We start from the raw sequence: 21,565 nt of genomic DNA on the forward strand, positions 1-21,565 counted from the left end.
CCACTAGAGGGCGCTCGCGCGGACTTCTCTAGCCTTAAAGGGCCAGCGTCCTCCTGATTGGCTCCCGCTAATCTGGCTCGCCCTTATAATCCGGCACCTCCCTTCTCTCCCTGCTGGATCTTCTCCTAGGATCTCCTATGGTTTCCATGCCAGGCTTCCCAAAGCCGTTCCTGTGGAAGAGAAAGCCCATTAGCGTTTCCAGACGCTTTCCTGTGTTTCTGTGTGTCTCCAGCGTTCCCATACGCTCCTGGTGTGTCCTGTCTCCCAGCGTTTCCAGATGCCTCCGTGTCTCCTGTCTCCAGCGTTCCGATACGCTTCCTGCTGTGCCTCCCAGGGTTCCAGTCCAGCGGTGTCTGCAGTCCGTGTCAGCGTTACCAGTGTTCCTCTGTGTTGCTGCTGTCATACCAGGCTTGGACTGTTCCCTGCACATCCCTGTACCTTGGCTGCCACCGCGGGCCTCATACCATCTCCTGCGGTGGTCCAGAGGGTCCACTGGTCCACAGACTCCTCCCTCCGGACTCTTCCCATAGAGACTTTTAGTTCCGTTGTCTGTGTGACCCGTTACAATTTACTTGTAGGAAATTAAATGGATTTAATGCTAAATTACTTTGAGAGAGAAAACAAGGCATTATGGGATCTGTGGGCAAGCTAACTGGCACCCGCTTAAAGGCATAGACAGACAGACATTAGTCTCCGCCCACTTCACCTCAGGTGAGAGAGATTTTTGTCAAACACTTTCAGAACAGGAAATGCCATAACGTAGGAAAGAAGTAGGCATTGTTCTGTTTGTTTTCAAAGGGGGAATCACATATAATAATTTGGTAAAATCACTATAGCTTTACAGTTATGCTTTAAGACACCAAACAATATAAATGTGGTATCTCTGTGAACCAAAGAATAAAGGGCAATAAAGGGAAGCTTCTGCACATATTGTAAACAGAAAAATAAAAAAAGATGTGGCTTGTGTGAGGAGGGGAGTTAAAACCTGGAATGCAAAAACCTGGACGTGAAAGGGTTCAGGAAGACAACTATGAGGATTTAAAGTAAGCTGTGCAGGGAACACAGAGAAAAAGAATAAGGGTGAGGGTTAATGAGCTGTGAATGGAGGTGAGACAAACGTGACAGGGTTAATTTCTTAGGGAATGGAAATGGGAGGAGCTTACAGGGCCGCACATGCGCAGCCCTAGCCGCTATTGTTCCAACCCAGCAACAAGCAGCGAGTCAGACAGAAGCAGCGGATCAGAGTGATCGGGGATCGGAGCAGCAGAGACCCCCAGGCCTCAGACAGTGGGGATCTCGGCGATGGACACCCCAGGTCTGGCCAGGTCTGATGGGCCCGTCACCCCAGAGACCTGAGTGAGAGAGCGGGCTCCTCACAGACAGCGCCGCCCGGAGGCCTCCCTCTATTCCCCGCCGTGTCCCGGGACACATGTGAGGCGGGCTCCTCAACCTGCCCGCCACCAGCCTCTGTCTGCAGCCCTCACACTCAGCCGCCACCCCATGGGGGGGAAGCAGAGCTCTGCCTCACGCTCCAGGGCGCCGTTCCCCGGGGTGTCGTCAGATGACAGCGCTGTGCCCCCCACCTCACACTTCGGACATTACCGGCCAGGCGGTGCCATGGGGCTGCGGAGCCGTTCGGTCAGTTCTGTGTCTGGACTGGAGCCTCCAGCGGCCGGTCTCCCGTTCGGTCTGTACCGGGCCGGCCCCGAACCAGACAGAGGAGGCAGCTCTGGGGCTGAAGAGAGCCGGGGAGGCCTGTATCTGGGACCCCGGGCCTCCCTCACCGACACTCTGCAGCTCACCCCAAGGTGGATCGGAGCCCAGAGCGGTGAGTGAGTGGACCCCGAGTCTGTGCCCCCAGTATCCCTCTTATCTGTGTGCTCTCTGTTTCCCTATTCTTGTGCATCTCTATTCCTACCAGGCCCCTCTAGCTCTATCCCACCCTGTGCCTGGATAGCCTAGCCTTCCTGGCCCACCTTGTGCCCCGCAAACCTACCTGTCCACTGCTACCCTAACATTGCCTGCCTTGTGCCCTGGTAGCCTAGCCTTCCTTGCCCGCCTTATGCCCTGCTTACATGCCTTGTCCATTGCTAGCCTATCCTTGAACGCCTTGTCCGCTACTAGCCTAGCCTTGCCAGCCCTGTGCCCGCTTTCTACAGTCACAACACCTACCGTCCTCTCAGGCCAGGCTGGCACTTGTACTTTCTGAATGGCTACATAGCAGAAGGCTAGGGCAAGGCAGTGCTGCTGGTTTCTGTCAGTGTGTTTTATTTCACCTCTCATTTTATATCCAAGCAATAGAATACTTCCTTAAAGAGATTGTATAGGGAGGCCAAATGTTCTTATTAGTGTCCTGAAATCTACCAACCTGGCTCTATAGGCAGCTGCTTTAGAATTGGGGGCATGTCTTAAGAAAAGACCATCTTATCTTACTGTATATCAGAGAACCAGCATGCTAAGCTAATAGGAGAGTGAATGTGCTTGTAACACATCTACAGCTGTGATGAATATTGTGACTTGGGTATTGGACAGGTTTTTAGCTTTGGGGTGTTAACAATGCTATGAGATGAGTCTTCTGTTAACATGAAAAATATCCTAATTGGTGAGAAGCAACTAAAAAAACACACAATATTAAAAACTTATAATTTAGTTTCATGTTGAAGACCTTATTACCAGAGATGTAAGTATGCCATTTGAGCTTGCCCAGTGGCAATATAATGAGCACTGCAGGAGAAAGAACCATGTATATGTGGATGGATAGAGATACAATAGTGTTAGTATCTGTGCATTAATGAGGCGTCATGAATGTTCTGCATACCAGCCATGTGTGTCACCCCTCTGGTATGTCACCGGCGTCTACCATGTGACATGATTATACATTTAATAATGCACTTTACATACAATCAATGTGGCCAGAGACCTGTGTCCTGTGCTCACAAGCTGTCAGGCATTTTTATATGAAATGGTAATAGTTTAGTTTTGTCTTGGGTAATCGATGAGCACTGGTCACATATAAGTCGCACATCTGCCTAGGGGGTGTGAAGTTTTTATGAATTCTTGTGGAACCTTTACAGGTTTTCATCCTCTACCCTCATATGTTCTCTGATAATTTGGCTTGCGGTGGTGAAGGCCTACATTCTGTTTGTGGTGTGTTCACAGCACCCTGACCACTTTCTGAGGTTGAACATTGATATGTGTTCTGCGATGTGGTTTCCTGCTAGCACTGGGCCACGTGCTGCCACACACCTTACCCCATGTGGGACATCTGCATGCCAGTTACACAATGCGGTGAAGAAAACGGGTTACGTTTACTCTTTTCATCCTTTATTCTATCTTGTTCCATTTCTTTCACTTCACTCAGGTTAACATGTCATTGAATGAGAGGGGGTTATAGTATAATATCTGTCTGATTCTTATTTCTACCAGCATATCTCATTGCATTCTCAACAGCTGCCATTTCACCAGATTTGTTTCTGCATCTCTATGGAAAATCATAGAGCAATTTCCCATAGATTCTCCCAGCCTTTGCCCGCATTATGGGAGTCAGCTAGTTGGAATATGTTGGACATTGGTTCAATATCGGCTACATTCATGCAACTATTGGGTGCAGTTGCTCTGGTTGGCTTTTATTAGAATATGTAGGTGCAAGGCCCCCTTGCTTCAAAATAGTTTTCCATTTTAAACAAAAAGCTAATGGAAGGGACCTCTTCTTCTTATTTTTTTTCTTTAGACATTGCATGAAGTTGGTGTGCACCTAACCTTATAGACCACCTGTAGCTCTGGATCACATAAGCCCTTCTGCCCTATTGCTGGATAACCACTCCACAGCTGATCCTCTATTATGGTCTCATACCTTACACGTATGAAAAGTAGAAAATAGTGCAAGATACAGTATTAGTATATATTGAAACCTAATACTGTATATGGGTATATGCTCTACTGCAGCATATGGAATGAATTTCCAAAAAAAAAAAGTGGCATTCGGGGGCAATCAATGTGGCCACAGACCTGTCACCTGTGATCACAAACTATTTTTATATGAAATAGTGATAGCTTATAAGTTTTGTCTTTTGATAATTGTTTAGCCAGATGAGCGCTGGTCGCATACAACCCGCACCTCTATGGATAAGCCGCACATCTGCTAGGGGTCTGTGACGTTTTTATGAATTCATGTGGAACCTTTACAGGTCTTCATCCTCTGCCCTCATATGTGGCATTCAGGGACAACATTTTGTATTTCATGTATGCAATATTGCCATGTGTGGGGTTGATATTTGACTTCTCAGTCTCCTCTTCTGTAGTCATGTTATTTCTGGGCAGCTGAGAAATATGTTTTGCTGCTATGATCTGTGACCACTCATTACACTAAACCCCTAAAAAGTGAATGTCTACATGCTTATAAGCTTGAAAAAAAACTTGAAGAAAACCTTATCAACTCTTTCCAGTGATGATGTCATAGAGCAGGAGGTATGCAGCACATCCTGGAAACAAGTAGCTTTGTCCAATTTCCATTATTACAAAATAAAGGAAATGCCCCCCACCCCCAATCACATTTCATTTTGCAACTCTTGCATAACATGTCTCATAGCCCAATACCAGCAAATGAATGCAGATGTGTTGGAATGTCCCTAGGCGACCTGCATAGCAGTCCGTTCCCTTCAGTGTATCTTTCTGTCTGGCCCCATCTTCATGTTTGGATGTATCTTGGTGTATCTTTCTCTGCTATACATCCCATGATGCCTCTGCACAACATTGCATTGGCAGCTAGTTGAGTTAGTCCTTCTATCTAAGGGTGATGCCACACATGGCATTTTTGGTCCGTTTTTAGTCTGTTTTTCCCAATTATCTTAATAGATAAACAGGTTGTAAGCAGCCAAACGCATGGTAAACTGCCAAAAACGGACTGAAATGTTTAAAAATGGACAAAAAACGCCATGTGTGGCATCACCCTAAGTGACTTTACACATGCAGTCAGGAACGCACCATTGCCATCTTCTGTATTATAACTGTGTGACAGAAACCTTTCTTATACTCAGCATTAGCTGTGATAGGAGTTTGCCTCCCTTGACTCTGTGGTACAGACTATGCAGAGAGGATGATGGCTGCCTTGCTACAATAGGAAGGCATGTAATTTGCAGGGTGTCACCAGGACATCACATGCAAAAGCTCAATAATGTTGTATTTGCACGGATTGGCTTTAATGCAGTACTGTAATTTCTGTCATGAACTTTACAGATGTCTCTCCATGTAAAGATAAGCTCCCGTCTGTTTAGATGAATTTAACAATTTCCTGCATAAAATGTCAGTTTTACTTATTTTTGTTGTTCTGTAACTTTACAAGGATACATTATAGTAAAGAAAGTAAGTCTTAGTGGTGTGGCTACAAGACAGTAAAAGTAAAAATTGCTATTATAGGCATGAATACAACAAAATTATAATAAAACTGAATGTACTGTAATTATAGGGTAGCAAATAAGGGTAAAGAATCATACGAGAATGAAGTTTGTGTATGGGGTGGGGGGGCGGTAAGTGCCAGCTTAGGGATACAAAGGTGCTTTGGGTAAAACCAGGTGTGACTTTTCCATTGAGTTGGAAGGTGTGTGGAAAATCTTCTCATCAATCATTGTCCAAGAGCGTTTCTGGTAACCAGGAGTATGTCAGGCTTACATCAAGAGTGTGCCATACAAAGATCAAATCTGGAAAAAAAAAAGCTGTCTGGATCCGGATCCAGGCCATAAATATTTAGCCAAAGATGTTGGACAACTCTTTGATATGCGGTATAATGTATCCTAGGGCCTGAGCATTACATACTTGGCCATTCTGGAGGGTACCATATGCCACTAAAATAACACCTTTTAATAAGGTAGATGTTGGCCGGCGATTTAGTTAGCATGTATGAACTATCCCTCCAGTCACCAAACTCCATATGTTTACCCAGTTCCGCCTCCCATTTTTACATGTAATGCAGTTTACTAGAGTTCTAGATAGATGGCTATAAATACAAAATACTTTGCCCAAGGTTCTCATGTTCCAGCATAAATAGTGTCATAGAGGATATCATCATGAGCGGTTTTATGTGGTGTTAGAAAGTGTCTTATGTTCCTGTATCCAAAATGTTTAGATTTAGGGAGCATGTGAGATTCTGTACACAAAAAAAAACCTTCCAGTGTCTTGCCCTCAATAAGTTAAGGCACTAAAAGCCTTTATTAAATGAAATCTACCATCAAAATCGGGCATGGATAAACCATGGCACTTGTTCATAGATCCAGGCACCGTACAAACTTTATTCTAAAAGGGCCATCCATGTCCTCCATACCTTGACTGTTTGTAATCTTCTTTTATTTCTTATCCATGGCCTCCTTCCTTCTAAAATTTAACTTTTAAAATTTTGCTTATGAGCCTGAGGGGATCTAGTGGGTGATTCCAAAGCCCTTCAGTACAGCAGATTCACAGGCTGAGCAGAGCACGTCTCACCCTTCCTCAGCCTGTTTAATATTGCAGCAGAAGGAAGTGAAAGGGGAGGGGAGACCTTGTGTGCTCATTGTAACAGCCTATGGAAATACATAATTGAGGGGCTCTGGAATCACCCACCCAAGCCCATCAGACTCATTAGCATAATTTTAAGTTGCCTTTTTTTTCCGAAGGAAGCAGGCCATTCATAAGAAATGTAAGAGGATTACCACAGTCGCAGTGCCTGGATCTACGATTAAGTGTCCCTTGTTTATCATGCTTGATTTAGATGGTAGATTTTCTTTAAGCCAGCATTGGAAGCCCAATTTTTCTATTCCCAGAAGGGAAAATGTAAGGTTTTATATTTAGTAGGGAATTGTACGTTCAGGTATAGGGTGATGCCACAGGTGGCGTTTTTAGTCTGTTTTTAAGCATGCGTTTTTTAAGCATCCAAACGTATGGTAAACAGTCAAAAACGCATGCTTAAAAACTGATCAAAAACTACACGTGTGGCATCACCCATATAGCTTAAAAATTCCCCAGTAGAATACTTAGGGTGAAGACACACATGGCGTTTTTAGGCAGTTTTTGGGCCGTTTTTAGTTAGTGCGTTTTCAGGTGCCTTTCCCGGGAAACGCATGCGATTAATAACCCGATCGCATGCGTTTCTCTGGAAACGCACATGCGATCGCCCCAAACTCCGCCCCCTGTGCGCTAGCGTCGCGTAATGAACGCGGCGCTAGCGGAATGTGTGAACACGCTCTTAGGGTGATTTCACTCGTGCCGCCTGCGATCAGGAATGAGCCGCGTTAATTTAACGCGAAACACCGGCGGCTCGTTCCCGATCGCAGGCGTTTCCATAGAAACGCCGATGCGATCGGGCCGAGGCCCGGGTGGGCGCGACTTTGTTTGCGACTTTCATTCTGCTCAGTATGGCGTTTCAGTCCTGGGAACATCAATTCTTGTGTATTACACCAAAACTAGACTCAATATTTTTACTATTTTTATTACAAATTTTCTATAATACAAATTACTATAATTGAACACTTCTAGTTTACCTCCTGGACAGACAGATGATGAACTTAAAGGGGTATTCTCATCTGGGCACTTACATTCAGTGTCATTAATCTGCCATATATAAACATTTCTTCAATTGGATGTTATTAAAAAAAATGTTCCTGTGTGAAGATAATTTCTCATAAATGTAGCCATGTTGTTCCTTAGAAACGAGATGGCTTCCACGTATACGGCCACGTCTGATAGATTGAGTGCAGAAAGAAACAAAAGGTTATTATATGTAAAATGTCTGGGAGTTACTACATGTCACACAGCCGTCCTGTGGTAATGATTGCTGAATCCTGGTGGTTTGGCAGGACTCTATAGCGCAAGTCTGGCCACCGCTGCCAGAGTATGACGTGGTCGTATCCGAGGAAAGTATCTCGTTTCTAAGGGACAGAATGACTACATTTATGAGAAATTATCTTCACACAGGAACATTTTTTTTTTTAACATCCAATTGAAGAAATGTTTACATATGGCAAATTAATTTAATTTAATTAAATGTAAATGCCCAGATGGGAATACCCCTTTAACTCTGTTTATAATGCATTCCACTACATTCTGCACTTGAAAGCATAGTTGACCTAGGTCAATGCGGGTCATCCAGCAGCTTTAGAAGGAATCATTGTTTATCCTCCTTTAAGATCTCCAGCAGTCACAATAGATGTGTCTGGCTGACTGCAAAGGTCGAGTTGACATCCAATGTGACTGGGTCTAGAGTCAGGGAAGTTGGGGGGATGGTAACATTGGCCAGTAAATGAACAGGTGCCTTTCAGCTAATTATAACCACTGCCCTTGACCATTTCCATAATGTAGATTCTACTAGTGAAGGGCGATGGCTTCTCTTTTTGCTTTTCCTAGCCTGTGGTTGTCTAGGCTGAAGCTTTACCTGCATTATTAACAAACCAATGAGAAACAGAGCAGACTCGGTCACTGACCACTACTCCTATTGTGCAGATGCCTCTTGTGGCTCTGATCCATTAAGGAATGTGTAGGTGTTCTATGTTAAATGACATTGGGGGTGCTTTTAACGTTCAGATACAGACTAGTTATCGTCTAATGAGACTGGTATGGTATAAGAATCTGCCAGTTCCAGTGAATGTATCCTGAAAATTGGATCTGAAAGCTAATCGTTATAGTGTATTTGAGGTTGCTTTCAAACGTTCAGATTTTCAGATGCAAAAGCAGGTGTGGATCATAATGGATGAGAATGTCATTGAGTGGTGCTACTCCTTCACTCTTTTTCACTCCACTCCTGGTTTTGACATTGGAAACTGCATCTGAAATACTGAACGCTAAGGTTTTCCTATCGCAGGTAATGCAAATGAGAACTGCTTTTATACTTATGACCAATTTCATCATCTGTAAATTCAGGGCAGCAACACATTTGAAACATGTTACTTTAAATTGACATTTGGCCCCTTGTGAGAAATGTGGCTTTTGCTTGTAGTTTCGGCACTCTGTCACTAAAAGGTTCGCCATCACTGTCCTATAGGTAGCAGTTCCTCATACCGTAGAGAACTTCCCTATGTGTAGCTTTAGTTGATGTAGTACTGAAGAGGGTAGTCTCCAGAGAGATGCTGGAGGGCTATATGGAGCATGTTCTGCCCACATACTGTATCATTCATGTGCAAGGATGGACAGGAGGCTTTAAATGAACTGGAGCCACCGTGCAGGAGTACCATTAACTATTGATGGCAAGTGATGAGGAGTGTTTTGCAGCTCCTGCATATCTACCATGAAGAGCCTCCTGCAGTTTGTTTAATAGAAAGTCTTTGTGTGTCAAAAATCCCTCTCTATCTGTATTTACTCTAAATGACAATATTTTAAGTTCTGCCTTTCACTGGCAGGCAGGTCAAATACTACTTTTCTCTGATGCTAAATATGGGAGAGTGACGTGCGTTTATACATTGTACCTTTTTAAATGCATGAGTTTCTGCATGTTTACCGTGCATTTGGCTGGTTTGAATCTGTTTTTCTTCATTTTTGTGTATGCAGCTCTATTAACATATTCACTGCTGCTTAAACTTCCACAAATGAATAAAAACGCATTTATGGTAAACATGCCACGATGCATGCGTTTAAAAATGCACCAAGAACTGACCAAGAATGTACTGTGTGAACGCACCCTCGGGGCGCATTCACACGTTGCGCTTTGGTTGCATTTTCATTGTGTTTTAAAACACATTACAACAGCTGAGATGAGGTTATTTGCCTAATAACATTACTGTTAACGTTTGCATTAACACATGCGTTAACATAGCGTTAAGAAATGTAAATAGTAATGTAATTAGGCAAATCACCTCATCTCAGCTGTTGTAATGCGTTTTAAAACTCAATGAAAACGCAACCAAAGCACAACGTGTGAACGCGCCCTCAGGGCTTTCGGGGTGTTTTGGATCAGTCTAAACCAGTGGTTCTCAACCTGTGGGTCGTGACCCCAGCAGGGGTCGAACGACCAAAACACAGGGGTCGCCTAAAGCCTTAGGAGCCACGATTTTATTGTGTTTTTACTGCAAATCGCATGGTTTGGGGTCACCGCCATATGAGTAACTGTAATGTGGGGTCACAGCATTACAAAGGTTGAGAACCACTGGTCTAAACGAATGCATGTGTTTTTAAATGTTACAATGGGGGACATTTACTTAAAGTGTCGGTGTCTGCATTGGCTTTGTTACCGACCTGCTCTGGGAAAGAAGATACACATTTAATATTGTGGAGCTGTGCAGAGACATTTCTGGCGCCGAGACCATTTTCTGTCCCTGGGACCAAAATCTGTCCCGAGCACCAGAAATGTGTCCAACAGTCCCTGCTAGACCAGTTTTCTTTTGGTCTACTTTCCGCCAGTTTACAGCATCCAAAAGGCTGCGACACATATTAATTGTGTCTGAGTTTCCACTCCGCCAAAGCCACGCCCCTTTTTGGAGAAGAGTCGGAGCAGGCGGAAAAAGTCATTTTTTCTGGCGCCGCCAGCTAATAAATAGGTCTGAGAGCAGAACATGTGGTGAGAGCGCCACAAAACTGGCGGAAACGCCATAGTAAATGTCCCCCAATGTGTTTAGCTACTCTGTTAGCGTTTTTCTTTATTGCTGGAAGTGTAAGCAGCTGTGAAAATGTTTCACAGAGTAGCAAAACGCATTGTAACATTTAAAAATGCATGTGTTTTAACGCATTCAGAATGCCATGTGTGAACGCACCCTTCAGATGCAGTTTTTATGCCCAAACCAGGATTGGAGTGAAATTAGGGGCGGGGTTACACTTCTTAATAAGTCCTCACCCATTATGATCCACACCTGCATTTGGCTTCAAAAACTCCATCTGAAAAACTGAAGTGTGGCTGCACCCTCAGGATGGGTTCACACATGGCGTTTTGGCTGCGTCAGGACACGTGTTTTTAAATGTTATAATGCGTTTAGCTACTCTGAAAGTGTTTTTTCTTCATTTCTGGAAGTGTAAGCAGCTGTGTTAACTTAAACAGCTGTTTACCCTTACAGCAATGAAGAAAAATGCTTTCAAACCCTAAAAACACAAGCGTCAGAACGTGCCATCTTGCATGCCTGCAATATGCCATGTGGGAACCCACTGGATACCAAGATCCCTTCTTTTCCCATTACCCCTACTATTAACATTCTATATCCTATATCACTTGCCATACTTTACCATATTTTGACAATGAGTTTTGTCACATCTTAAATACCAGAGAAAGCCAAGGGTAAACTTGGTGTGAGAAGTTATTTTGCTCTTTGCTTAGAATTAACATGTCTACTTATTTCTATGTGACTGTCCTGGGACACCAGTAGAACTGAATACAGCGCTAGATGAGTTTGCACACTGGTTCTTCATTCTCATGGAACACTTGGATGGAGTTTGTTAATAATCTTGACAATGGGGTATCCTTTGCTTCTTATGAATAGGGGGGGGGGGTCAAACAGATGTTATGTTTTTTAGGCAGCTTTGAGAGTCAAATCCAGTAATGGATACCATACACAATAGAAGTTTCTTTATTAAAGTTCCACTTTGATTTGCGGTATGTAAAATGGAATCCAAAACTGCTTAAAAAAGTATCTGCAAATCCATCCTAAGTCTTGGTGCGTTAGTCACCAGCATGCTACACAACTTCTCTATAGACGTAGAACAGTACCCAATTTACATCCTTGAGTCTGAAATTTGCATTGCACACTGACCCATTGTAGTTGGTTACTTGAGGTCTCTTCCAACCTTTTGTTAGGTGCTCGGAGTATAGGTCTCCTTCCCCCTTTAATTCATCACATCCCTAGTGCTATACGGTAGAGGTATAGGTGGGGGAAGGAGACCCATACTCCGGGCACCTAACAAAAGGTTAAGAGACCTCAAGTAACCAACTATAATGGGTCAGTGTGCAATGCAAATTTCAGACTCTAGGATGTAAATTGGGTACTGTTCTACGTGGATGGAGAAGTTGTGTAGTATGCTGGATCAGATCAGGCGGATCGGTCTTCTGTTCCATGTCTAAGGCCTCTAATTCATCACACCCCTATTGCTATACAGAAGAGGTATAGAGGCCTCAGACATGGAACAGAAGACCGATCCGCCTGGGGGTGACACGGCAGAAGGATGGGGGAGCAGGGAGAGTAGACACTGATCTGCTCAGTTGCACGGTTTTCCACGTTGATATGTCTATTCATATATTTTAGCAGCCCTGTAGCTGAGGGTACGGAGTCCTTTGTCTTGGTGCCAGTTAAGGAGACCGTAAAGTCACATTATGTCTTCTGTATTGATGGGCAGCCTGATAGCAGCTTCAGACATGACTGTAGCATGTAGAATGCAGGCGTCTTTAGGATGTGAGCATTCCCTTTGCCTCAATCCAAGGTGAGGAGGGCAGGCGGGCCGCACTGGATGAGACCAACTTCTAGATAAGTATGTATTGCCTCATGACATGAGCATCGTATAGAAAAAGGCAGTGGACTATAGAGATAAGGTGACTAAGCACCCATTTTATTAAGTTCTGGGGTGCTACTTATCTCTGGGAAGCCTTAAGATTGAAATTCACTGTATGATACTAGTTTCCCCATATAGAACCGCTACCTGCTGATCACAGATTATGGTAAATGATGGAGTCTGCCAAAAAAGTCAGCTTTAGCCTGAAATGTTATCAACATTTAATGAATGTAGTCTCTTCCTTGTCATTTACTGACTAAGAAGAGGATTGCTATACCTTTAATCAAAAATATGAATGAATAAATTGGTATACCTTAATATCCTAACGTTTCTGCACTGTATCCCTTTAAACATAAACAATAGGACAGAAGTTGTGAGGACATGTCTTATGAATAGGAATTCGCAGTGTCTTTGCATTGCTGACCCTTCCAATGACACATGCTGTCTAATACTGTGACATGCCTTCTCTTACTTCCAATTAGATTTTTCCCAGCATGCAGAAAGTTTGGTGAATGTTTATTTTCCAGAACTGTGCCCCATATGGATGTAAAACTATAAATCCTGATAAATGTTGCTGTTTGAGAATAGGGTTTCAGTAATTGTTATGCATACACGCAACCAGCAGAGCTTCATGGTAGAACATGGTGGAACACGGGACAATTGCTGGCCATGACAGGGGTAAGTCTAACGGATATAAATAGTATGTAGATCATTGCATATCTAGACGGAAGAAAACGTCAGACCTTAAAGAGGTACTGTCGCCTTCTAAAAACTGCACTAGGAGCTGCAGCTCCTAGTCCTACAACTTATGCAGCAGTGTTACACCACTAGTGTTACCGGAAACCTCTGTTAACGCTAACAAACACTGCATCGCTGTACAATTGAAAACGCCGGACCGCGATGTACGTGGTCGGGTGTATTCATGAGGGGGCGGTCCGAGGCGCTGCCTATCCCTCCTACTCCATAGGCCGGCGGTGAATGGCGAGCTTCACGCAGCAGTCACCACCCCTAATCCCGCCCTCTCATGAAGACGTCTGACCGCTTAAAGCGCGGTCCAGCAGTTTCAATTCTACATCGCTGCAGTATTTGTTAGCGTTAAAACTGCCGCAAATGCTGTAGCACTAAGAGCTGCTTACTTTAGTATCTATGGAGTTGGAGCACCTCGGGTTAATTTGCATAATTTTCAGAACTTTTTATTTCCATAACAAGGTCCCAAGTAGTTAAAAGAACAGCAGAAAATGACAGATGGTGCACACACCAGTATGTAAGTAGATGATGATAGATGCCCTTTAAATGAAAGCCAAGGGCAAGTCCCAGGAATTAAATCTCCAAGAGCAACAGCTTTTGGGGGGCTGGGGGAGAGGGCCCTAGGGCTTTTATGTTCAAAATGAATATTGGATTTTCCGTCATGTCATTGTGTACCTAGCAGAATAAGGTGTAGCAGCTGCTTGTGTTATTCATGGCTTGTTCATCTCCCGCCACACCCCTGACCGTCAGTGCATGCCAGGGTGTTTGCAGGGTAAGGATGTTTTACCAGTTGTTTCCATGTTTACACACGGTTTTGGTTTTTGCACTTCCTAATCTAACATCTCACATGTAGCTTTAATGATGGTAGTCACCACTAGAGGGAGTACTCTTTATAGGTTCCCATATATATATAACACCATAATCTTATTATTAAACTGTGTAGTAGGTCTGGAGCTATGTGTAAAAAACGGTTATGAGATGCACTTACTATATAGGTTACTGGCATAGTCTGCAGCAATAAGCTGTATGTTATGACCTGTTAAACAATGCTTCTGTGGAAACTGATGCTATACCTGTTCCTCAATTGTAGTGTGTGATAAATTGAGGTCACAGCACCACCAAGCACTGTACGTATGGAATAAATTGTGGCTGGAGATGTGTGAATACATGGGTTTAGCTATGTAGCGCCAAGAATTTTACCATGAAATGATTGCTTTACTCCTTGTGTTGTGTGCACATTCCGGAGACTGTCATTAATAAGGTGGAAAAGCCAGAACTAGTACATATTCTATATAAATGTTGTATAATCTAGCAGGCTGGTTCTGGGGACTGGCTGCCTATAGCTTTTCATGATAAACTTTCTGAAGTTCAAGGACTAGACTGTAGTTTTCAGTAGAAGCTCCTGGAAATTATCCGTTGAGTAGCCATATCACACATGGATCTTAGAAGTCTGGGGTATGGTTTATATGGTTAGCATAATGGCACTTTATGGGGGGGGGGGGGGGGGGGGAATTGTAGCCCTCTTTCATTAGATATTTTCATCCTCTTGGAGAGAAGCCTTCCATAGAATAAGGCCTTGTGCACTGATTCTGGCTATAAATATGCTGGTCTCCACCCTGGGGATGGGCACAGCTGCTGCGGGTGACACAGTTGTCACTGCAGTTCCTCTGAGCCTTATTTCTCCTCTGCCTTGTCTGTAATTATGGCTCCCAGCCCTTTATGCTATTAAGTGATGAATCCTTTTCATGTAATGGCAGCACAATCCCATACACCCATCCCTGGCTTTATTTCAGCTCAGTAACACCTATCGAGGGCCTTCTGCTTAGCCTGCCATTACTGTGTATCTTTTACCTTGGTCCTCCATCGGCCCCTGATATGATAGTGTAATATGCATTGCCCCCGCTGGGTGCTGTACATTTGCAGTCATCACTGAGCTGTTTCCTGCAGCCGCTGTGCAATGACACGATTTGCAGAGGACAGATAACAGCTGCATCACACAGTGTTTCCAATCAAACAGGATGTCTGCTAAAACCCCACAGAGACCGCAGCTTCCTCAGTGTATTCCTGATAAATGTGTCAGGCAGACCATGGCGGGGGAGGCACAGCTGCAAACTCTGCCTGTAACATGTAGGGGACTTGCCTTTACCAGATGGGCTGCAAAATACCTGAAATTTCAGGTTCTGCTTAGGTGTGCATGTAGGTGGTGGTGGTTGATAAAGTTCAATGTTTTGATTACAGGCGGTCCCCTACTTAAAAACACCCGACTTAGACGACCCCTAGTTACAAACGGACCTCTGGATGTTGGTAATTTACTGTACTTTAGCCCCAGGCTACAATGATCATCTGTAACAGTTATCACTGGTGTCTGCAATTAAGATTTGTTATTCCCGGTTCTTATGACAGCCCAACATTTTTAAAGTACAATTGTCACAGAGACTAAAAATTTTTTGCCTAAAGCTAAAATTATAAAATATACAGTTCCCACTTACTTGCAAATTCAACTTAAGAGCAATCCTACAGAACCTATCTTGTACTTAACCCGGCAACAGCCTGTACTTGCTGTGAGGCCCACTTAACACCTGCATTCGGACCTCCCACTGTTAACTTTCGTCACTTAAATAATGGATGTCTATTAAAATGTGTATTGCTGTAAATTGACTTTTTACGGCTTTTGTTAGTGTCGGTTTGCGTCACTTCCACTAGTGCTCCTGTTTTTTGAGCGAAAACTTGGATGGAAACTGCAGTACTTTGAAATTATTGAAATCAATGGACATATTAAAGGTAATCTACCATCAAAATCAAGAATGATAAACCAGGGACGCTTACTCATAAATCCAGGCACCTTGACTGTGGTAATCTTATATTTGTTACCCATGGCCTCTTTCCTTCTAAAATCAACCTAAAATTATGCTAATGAGCAACAAGTGCTCTGGGGATGTTTCCAGAACCCGTTCATGCTGTAGTTTCACAGGCTATTATGCTGTCTCACTCTCCCCCTCCTACAACCTCAGCATTTCCCCTCCTTATGCCTGATGTAAACTCACTGCAGATAAGAGTAAGGGGAGGAGTGCTCCTGCACGGTATAGCAGCCTGTGAAGCTGTTATAGAGCCCAGCTAGGGTACTTCTGCTGCAATGCCTATTTATGGTGCCATGTCAGAGGAAGTTTGCAAGTCATTGGGGGACATTTACTATGGTGTTTCCGGAAGTTTTGTGGCGCTTTCACCGCATCTTCTGCTCTCCTACCTATTTATTGGCTGTCGGGGACAGAAAAAATGACTTTTTCCGCCTGCTCCAACTCTTCTCTGAAAAGGGGCGTGGCTTTGGCGGAGTGGAAACTCAGACACAATTAATATGTGTCACAGCCATTTTTGGACGCTGTAAACTGGCGTAAAGTAGACCAAAAGAAATTTGGTCTAGCAGGGGCACAAAACAGTGCTATTGCACTGTTGCCTGTTCTCTGACTGGACACCTTTCTGGTTCTCGGGACAGATTTTGGTCCCAGGGACAGAAAATGGTCTCGGTGCCAGAAATGTCTCTGCACAGCTCCACAATATTAAATGTGTGTCTTCTTACCGAGAGCAGGTCGGTAACAAAGCCAATGCAGACACCGACATGTCCCCCATTGAGTCCTGTTATTACAGCATCGGCACGAACACCTGGGATCAGAAAAGCTCAGATCCTGTGTGTTTAACCCCTTAGATACTGCATACATTTTGCCTCCACACCCATACCAAGCCAGGATACAAAACTCCATAATTAATTCCATACAACAAAAAATCATCCATCTCACACATATTAATCTCAAAACACTTTGGGGCCCTATTGTATACAAATAAAATATACAGGTCTTTGCACAAAAACTAAGCTCTCACACAGCCACATTGACAAAAAAAATTTCAAACGTTGTGGCGCTTGGAATGTGGAAATGCATAAAGGGTTTTTTTTTACCCAAAAAAAGATTTCATTATGTAAAAGAAGGTCATTATTAAAAATATATATATATGCATTAGTTTTGGTATTTCTGTATGTGTATTCACCCATAGAAAAAAGTTGTTGTTTAGGTTCAACAATAAAGGCAGAAGAAAAATCAGCAGTTTTTCAATATACTGCACAGTTAAAGTTTACCAATAGCATGTATGAAACCCAAAATTTGGCTATTAAAAACAACATATCTTTCAGAGAAAACAAGACTACTATAGTGACTGAAAAATAAAGTTATAGCTTGTAGCTGTGCTGGCACTGTAATAGTTAAAGGGGTTTTCCAGTCATAGCAAGTTGGACCAAGTTGGATCTTGTGTATAGGGTCTAACTTGCTGATTGGTAGGGGTCTCTGATCCATTGTTTCTCTGTTGCGCTGCAGATGACTACTTCATCTCTTTGGCACTGACAGAGATTGCCGAGCATAGAGTTGAATAGAGCAGCAGACACGTGTGACCGGCTGCTCTATTCATCTTGAGCTACAACGAGGGTACAATGGATTCCTATCATTGAGACCCCCCACTGATCCTGTATAATGTAGGAATTCCCATCCTCTGTATTCGTATACTGTACATCCAATAGGATTTCATCACCATACGGGCCTGTTTCCACAGGCTGCACATGTTTTTGTGTAGGCAGCCTTAATAGGATACCAGAATTGTGTTTCTAGGTGCCAGGGTTCTAGAGATATGAATGCAGCTGAAGGCAGAAACACCAGAGGTGCAAAAGACACTTTTCAAAAGTGCATGCACTCTCTGAACCTGGAAAATGGCAATGAAACTGCCCATATTTATAACCTTTTGGTTATAACCTGTCACTTGTGCCAAAAATCTTTTCCCCCAACAAACTGGTGGCAAATGTATTAGTCTGACATCCAGGCAGTTTATTGAAGAATATTGGCTAACCATATGCAAATGCAGTAAGAGTAGTTACGTTTTGTTTGCATTTAACGCATGTGTTTTCAAACAGCTGAAGAGATTTGCCGAATTACATTGTTTACAAAACACATTTGTGAACATTGCGTCAACACACGCGTTTTGCCTAATTAAATTGTTGTCAACATTGCATTTATAAATCTCTTATTCATCTGTTTGAAACTTTACAGTTACGCTTTTAGGGCAAGAAGAGATAAAATGACAAGTATATTACAGGAACTTTCTGTCAGTGTTTAGTTGTTTACAGCAAATGGACATAGAATTTCCTCATCCACAGGTGATATCTGACATATATAATACAGCTGAGTGGCTTCGCTCAGATACAGATCTGCTGGCGCCATGTTCCCAAGGCCAACTGGATGCACAACACAAGCCATCAAAGATAACTCCAGAGCTCATAGACCAGGGGTCCTCAAACTACGGCCCGCGGGCCACATGCGGCCAGCACACCCTTTCTACCCGGCCCCCGCCGCAGCAAGCAGAGCTGCTGTCATTTGTTACCTAGCCTCTGCGAACCCGGGTGCTGTGAGGAGGCCCAATTGACAGCGTGAGGAGACATTGGCTCCTGCAATGTCAATCACCGCCACAAGAGGTCGCCCTCTCTGCCTGCTCTTCCAGAGCTGACGGGTCAGTCGGATGCGGGAAGAGCAGAAGAGGCTGCTGAAGGAACACGCAGGACCCAGGTGTGTATGAGATTTATGAGATTTATTAGTACTGCTGACCATTTTAGTGGATTGTGGGGACCCTGGTTATGATGAGGGGACATTATACCATGAGTGGGGCATGCATGAGGGGACATTATACCATGAGGGGGGCATGGAGAAGGGGATATTATACCATGAGGGGGGCATGGAGAAGGGGACATTATACCATGAGGGGGGCATGCATGAGGGGACATTATACCATGAGGGGGGCATGCATGAGGGGACATTATACCATGAGGGGGGCATGCATGAGGGGACATTATACCATGAGGGGGGCATGCATGAGGGGACATTATACCATGAGGGGGGCATGCATGAGGGGACATTATACCATGAGGGGGCATGCATGAGGGGACATTATACCATGAGGGGGGCATGGAGAAGGGGACATTATACCATGAGGGGGGCATGCATGAGGGGACATTATACCATGAGGGGGGCATGCATGAGGGGACATTATACCATGAGGGGGGCATGCATGAGGGGACATTATACCATGAGGGGGGCATGCATGAGGGGACATTATACCATGAGGGGGGCATGCATGAGGGGACATTATACCATGAGGGGGGCATGCATGAGGGGACATTATACCATGAGGGGGGCATGCATGAGGGGACATTATACCATGAGGGGGGCATGCATGAGGGGACATTATACCATGAGGGGGGCATTATACCATAAGGGGGGCATGCATGAGGGGACATTATACCATGAGGGGGGCATGCATGAGGGGACATTATACCATAAGGGGGGCATGCATGAGGGGACATTATAACATGAGGGGGGCATGCATGAGGGGACATTATACCATAAGGGGGGCATGCATGAGGGGACATTATAACATGAGGGGGGCATGCATGAGGGGACATTATACCATGAGGGGGGCATGCATGAGGGGACATTATACCATGAGGGGGGCATGCATGAGGGGACATTATACCATGAGGGGGGCATGCATGAGGGGACATTATACCATGAGGGGGGCATGCATGAGGGGACATTATACCATGAGGGGGCATGCATGAGGGGACATTATACCATGAGGGGGGCATGCATGAGGGGACATTATACCATGAGGGGGGCATGGAGAAGGGGATATTATACCATGAGGGGGGCATGCATGAGGGGACATTATACCATGAGGGGGGCATGCATGAGGGGACATTATACCATGAGGGGGGCATGCATGAGGGGACATTATACCATAAGGGGGGCCTTATACCATAAGGGGGGCATGCATGAGGGGACATTATACCATGAGGGGGGCATGGAGAAGGGGATATTATACCATGAGGGGGGCATGCATGAGGGGACATTATACCATGAGGGGGGCATGCATGAGGGGACATTATACCATGAGGGGGGCATGCATGAGGGGACATTATACCATGAGGGGGGCATGCATGAGGGGACATTATACCATAAGGGGGGCATGCATGAGGGGACATTATACCATGAGGGGGGCATGCATGAGGGGACATTATACCATGAGGGGGGCATGCATGAGGGGACATTATACCATGAGGGGGGCATGCATGAGGGGACATTATACCATGAGGGGGGCATGCATGAGGGGACATTATACCATGAAGGGGATATGTTTATTATAAGGGAGACATAAATGAGTGGGGCATGTTAATGATGAGGGGGCATGTTTATACCGAGGGGACATATTAATAATGAGGGGAGCATATTAGTGACTATGGGGGCATATTACTAAAATATTATTAAATATTATTATTAAAATAAGATATGTGCAGTGTTAACTTTAGTCCGGCCCTCCAACGGTCTGAGAGACCAGGGAACGGCCCCCTTCGTAAAAAGTTTGGGGACCCCTGTCATAGACTGTGAGCTCTTGTGAGCAGGCCTCTCATTCATTTTGTTTCAAATTATGACTATTTAATTACTCTGTTATGTATTCCAAATCATAACGCACTGCAGAAAATGTAGTTAGGAAAGCATTACCTAACATTATTCCTATGTCCTTGCTGTTCATATGTCATGTAAGTCTGTCGACCAATGTTACAGTGCAATCCTTAGTTAACATTAGTCAAGATGTCCTTATTTTTGATTCTAGGCTTTCGCTGCCCCATATGCGCCAAGTCTGTAGCTTCTGATGAAATGGAGATGCACTTTATAATGTGTCTGAGCAAACCACGGCTGTCCTATAATGGTATGTATCAAGCATTCTTATAAATAAATAGAAATAGCTTGATAAAAAAAGCTAAATTTAACTGAACCCACCCATAGAAGAGTTAAAGAGGACCTGTCACCCTGTAAAACGGCAATAGGCGCTGCTTACTAAAGTGCTAAACAAATGCAGCAGTGTTACAATGCTTAACGCACGGCAGTTACCTCTGGCCTATGGAGAGGGCGGGGCAGTCTGGGAAAGAGGCAGCGCCTCGCACCAGCCCCTCATGAATACGTGTACAGTGCAGCAGTTTTTGTTAGCGTTATCGGAGGTTTAATAATAATAAATAAAATAATTCTTTATTTATATAGCGCACACAGATTACGCAGCGCTGCACAAAGCATGTCAAATTGGTCCCTGTCCCCATGGGGCTCACAATCTAAACAACCTAACAGTATGTTTTTGGAGTGTGGGAGGAAACCGGAGGACCCAGAGGAAACCCACGCAAACACGGAGAGAACATACAAACTCTTTGCAGATGTTGACCCTGGGACTTGAACCCAGGACCCCAGTGCTGCAAGGCAGAAGTGCTATTCACCGGCATTGTAACACTGCTGCATTTGTTTTAGCACTAGGAGCT

General features: G+C 44.3%; 1 protein-coding gene across 2 annotated transcripts in view; it reads left to right on the plus strand.

The window, feature by feature from the left end:
- Positions 1 to 1,173: 1,173 nt before the first annotated feature.
- Positions 1,174 to 21,565, plus strand: part of ZNRF1 (zinc and ring finger 1) — a 33,916-nt gene continuing 13,524 nt past the window's right edge. The window contains exons 1-2 of one of the 2 annotated variants that reach the window (XR_011848934.1): positions 1,174 to 1,828; positions 20,872 to 20,967. Coding sequence is in view for 1 of the 2 variants with exons in the window: in XM_072117134.1 (XP_071973235.1) it covers positions 1,501 to 1,828; positions 20,872 to 20,967 (424 nt within the window). In the remaining variant the exon portion in view is untranslated. The remainder of the gene's footprint in view (positions 1,829 to 20,871; positions 20,968 to 21,565) is intronic. The other variant, XM_072117134.1, reaches the window with a different exon arrangement.

This window comes from Engystomops pustulosus, chromosome 7 (genome assembly GCF_040894005.1).
Source record: "Engystomops pustulosus chromosome 7, aEngPut4.maternal, whole genome shotgun sequence".
Lineage (NCBI taxonomy): Eukaryota > Metazoa > Chordata > Amphibia > Anura > Leptodactylidae > Engystomops > Engystomops pustulosus.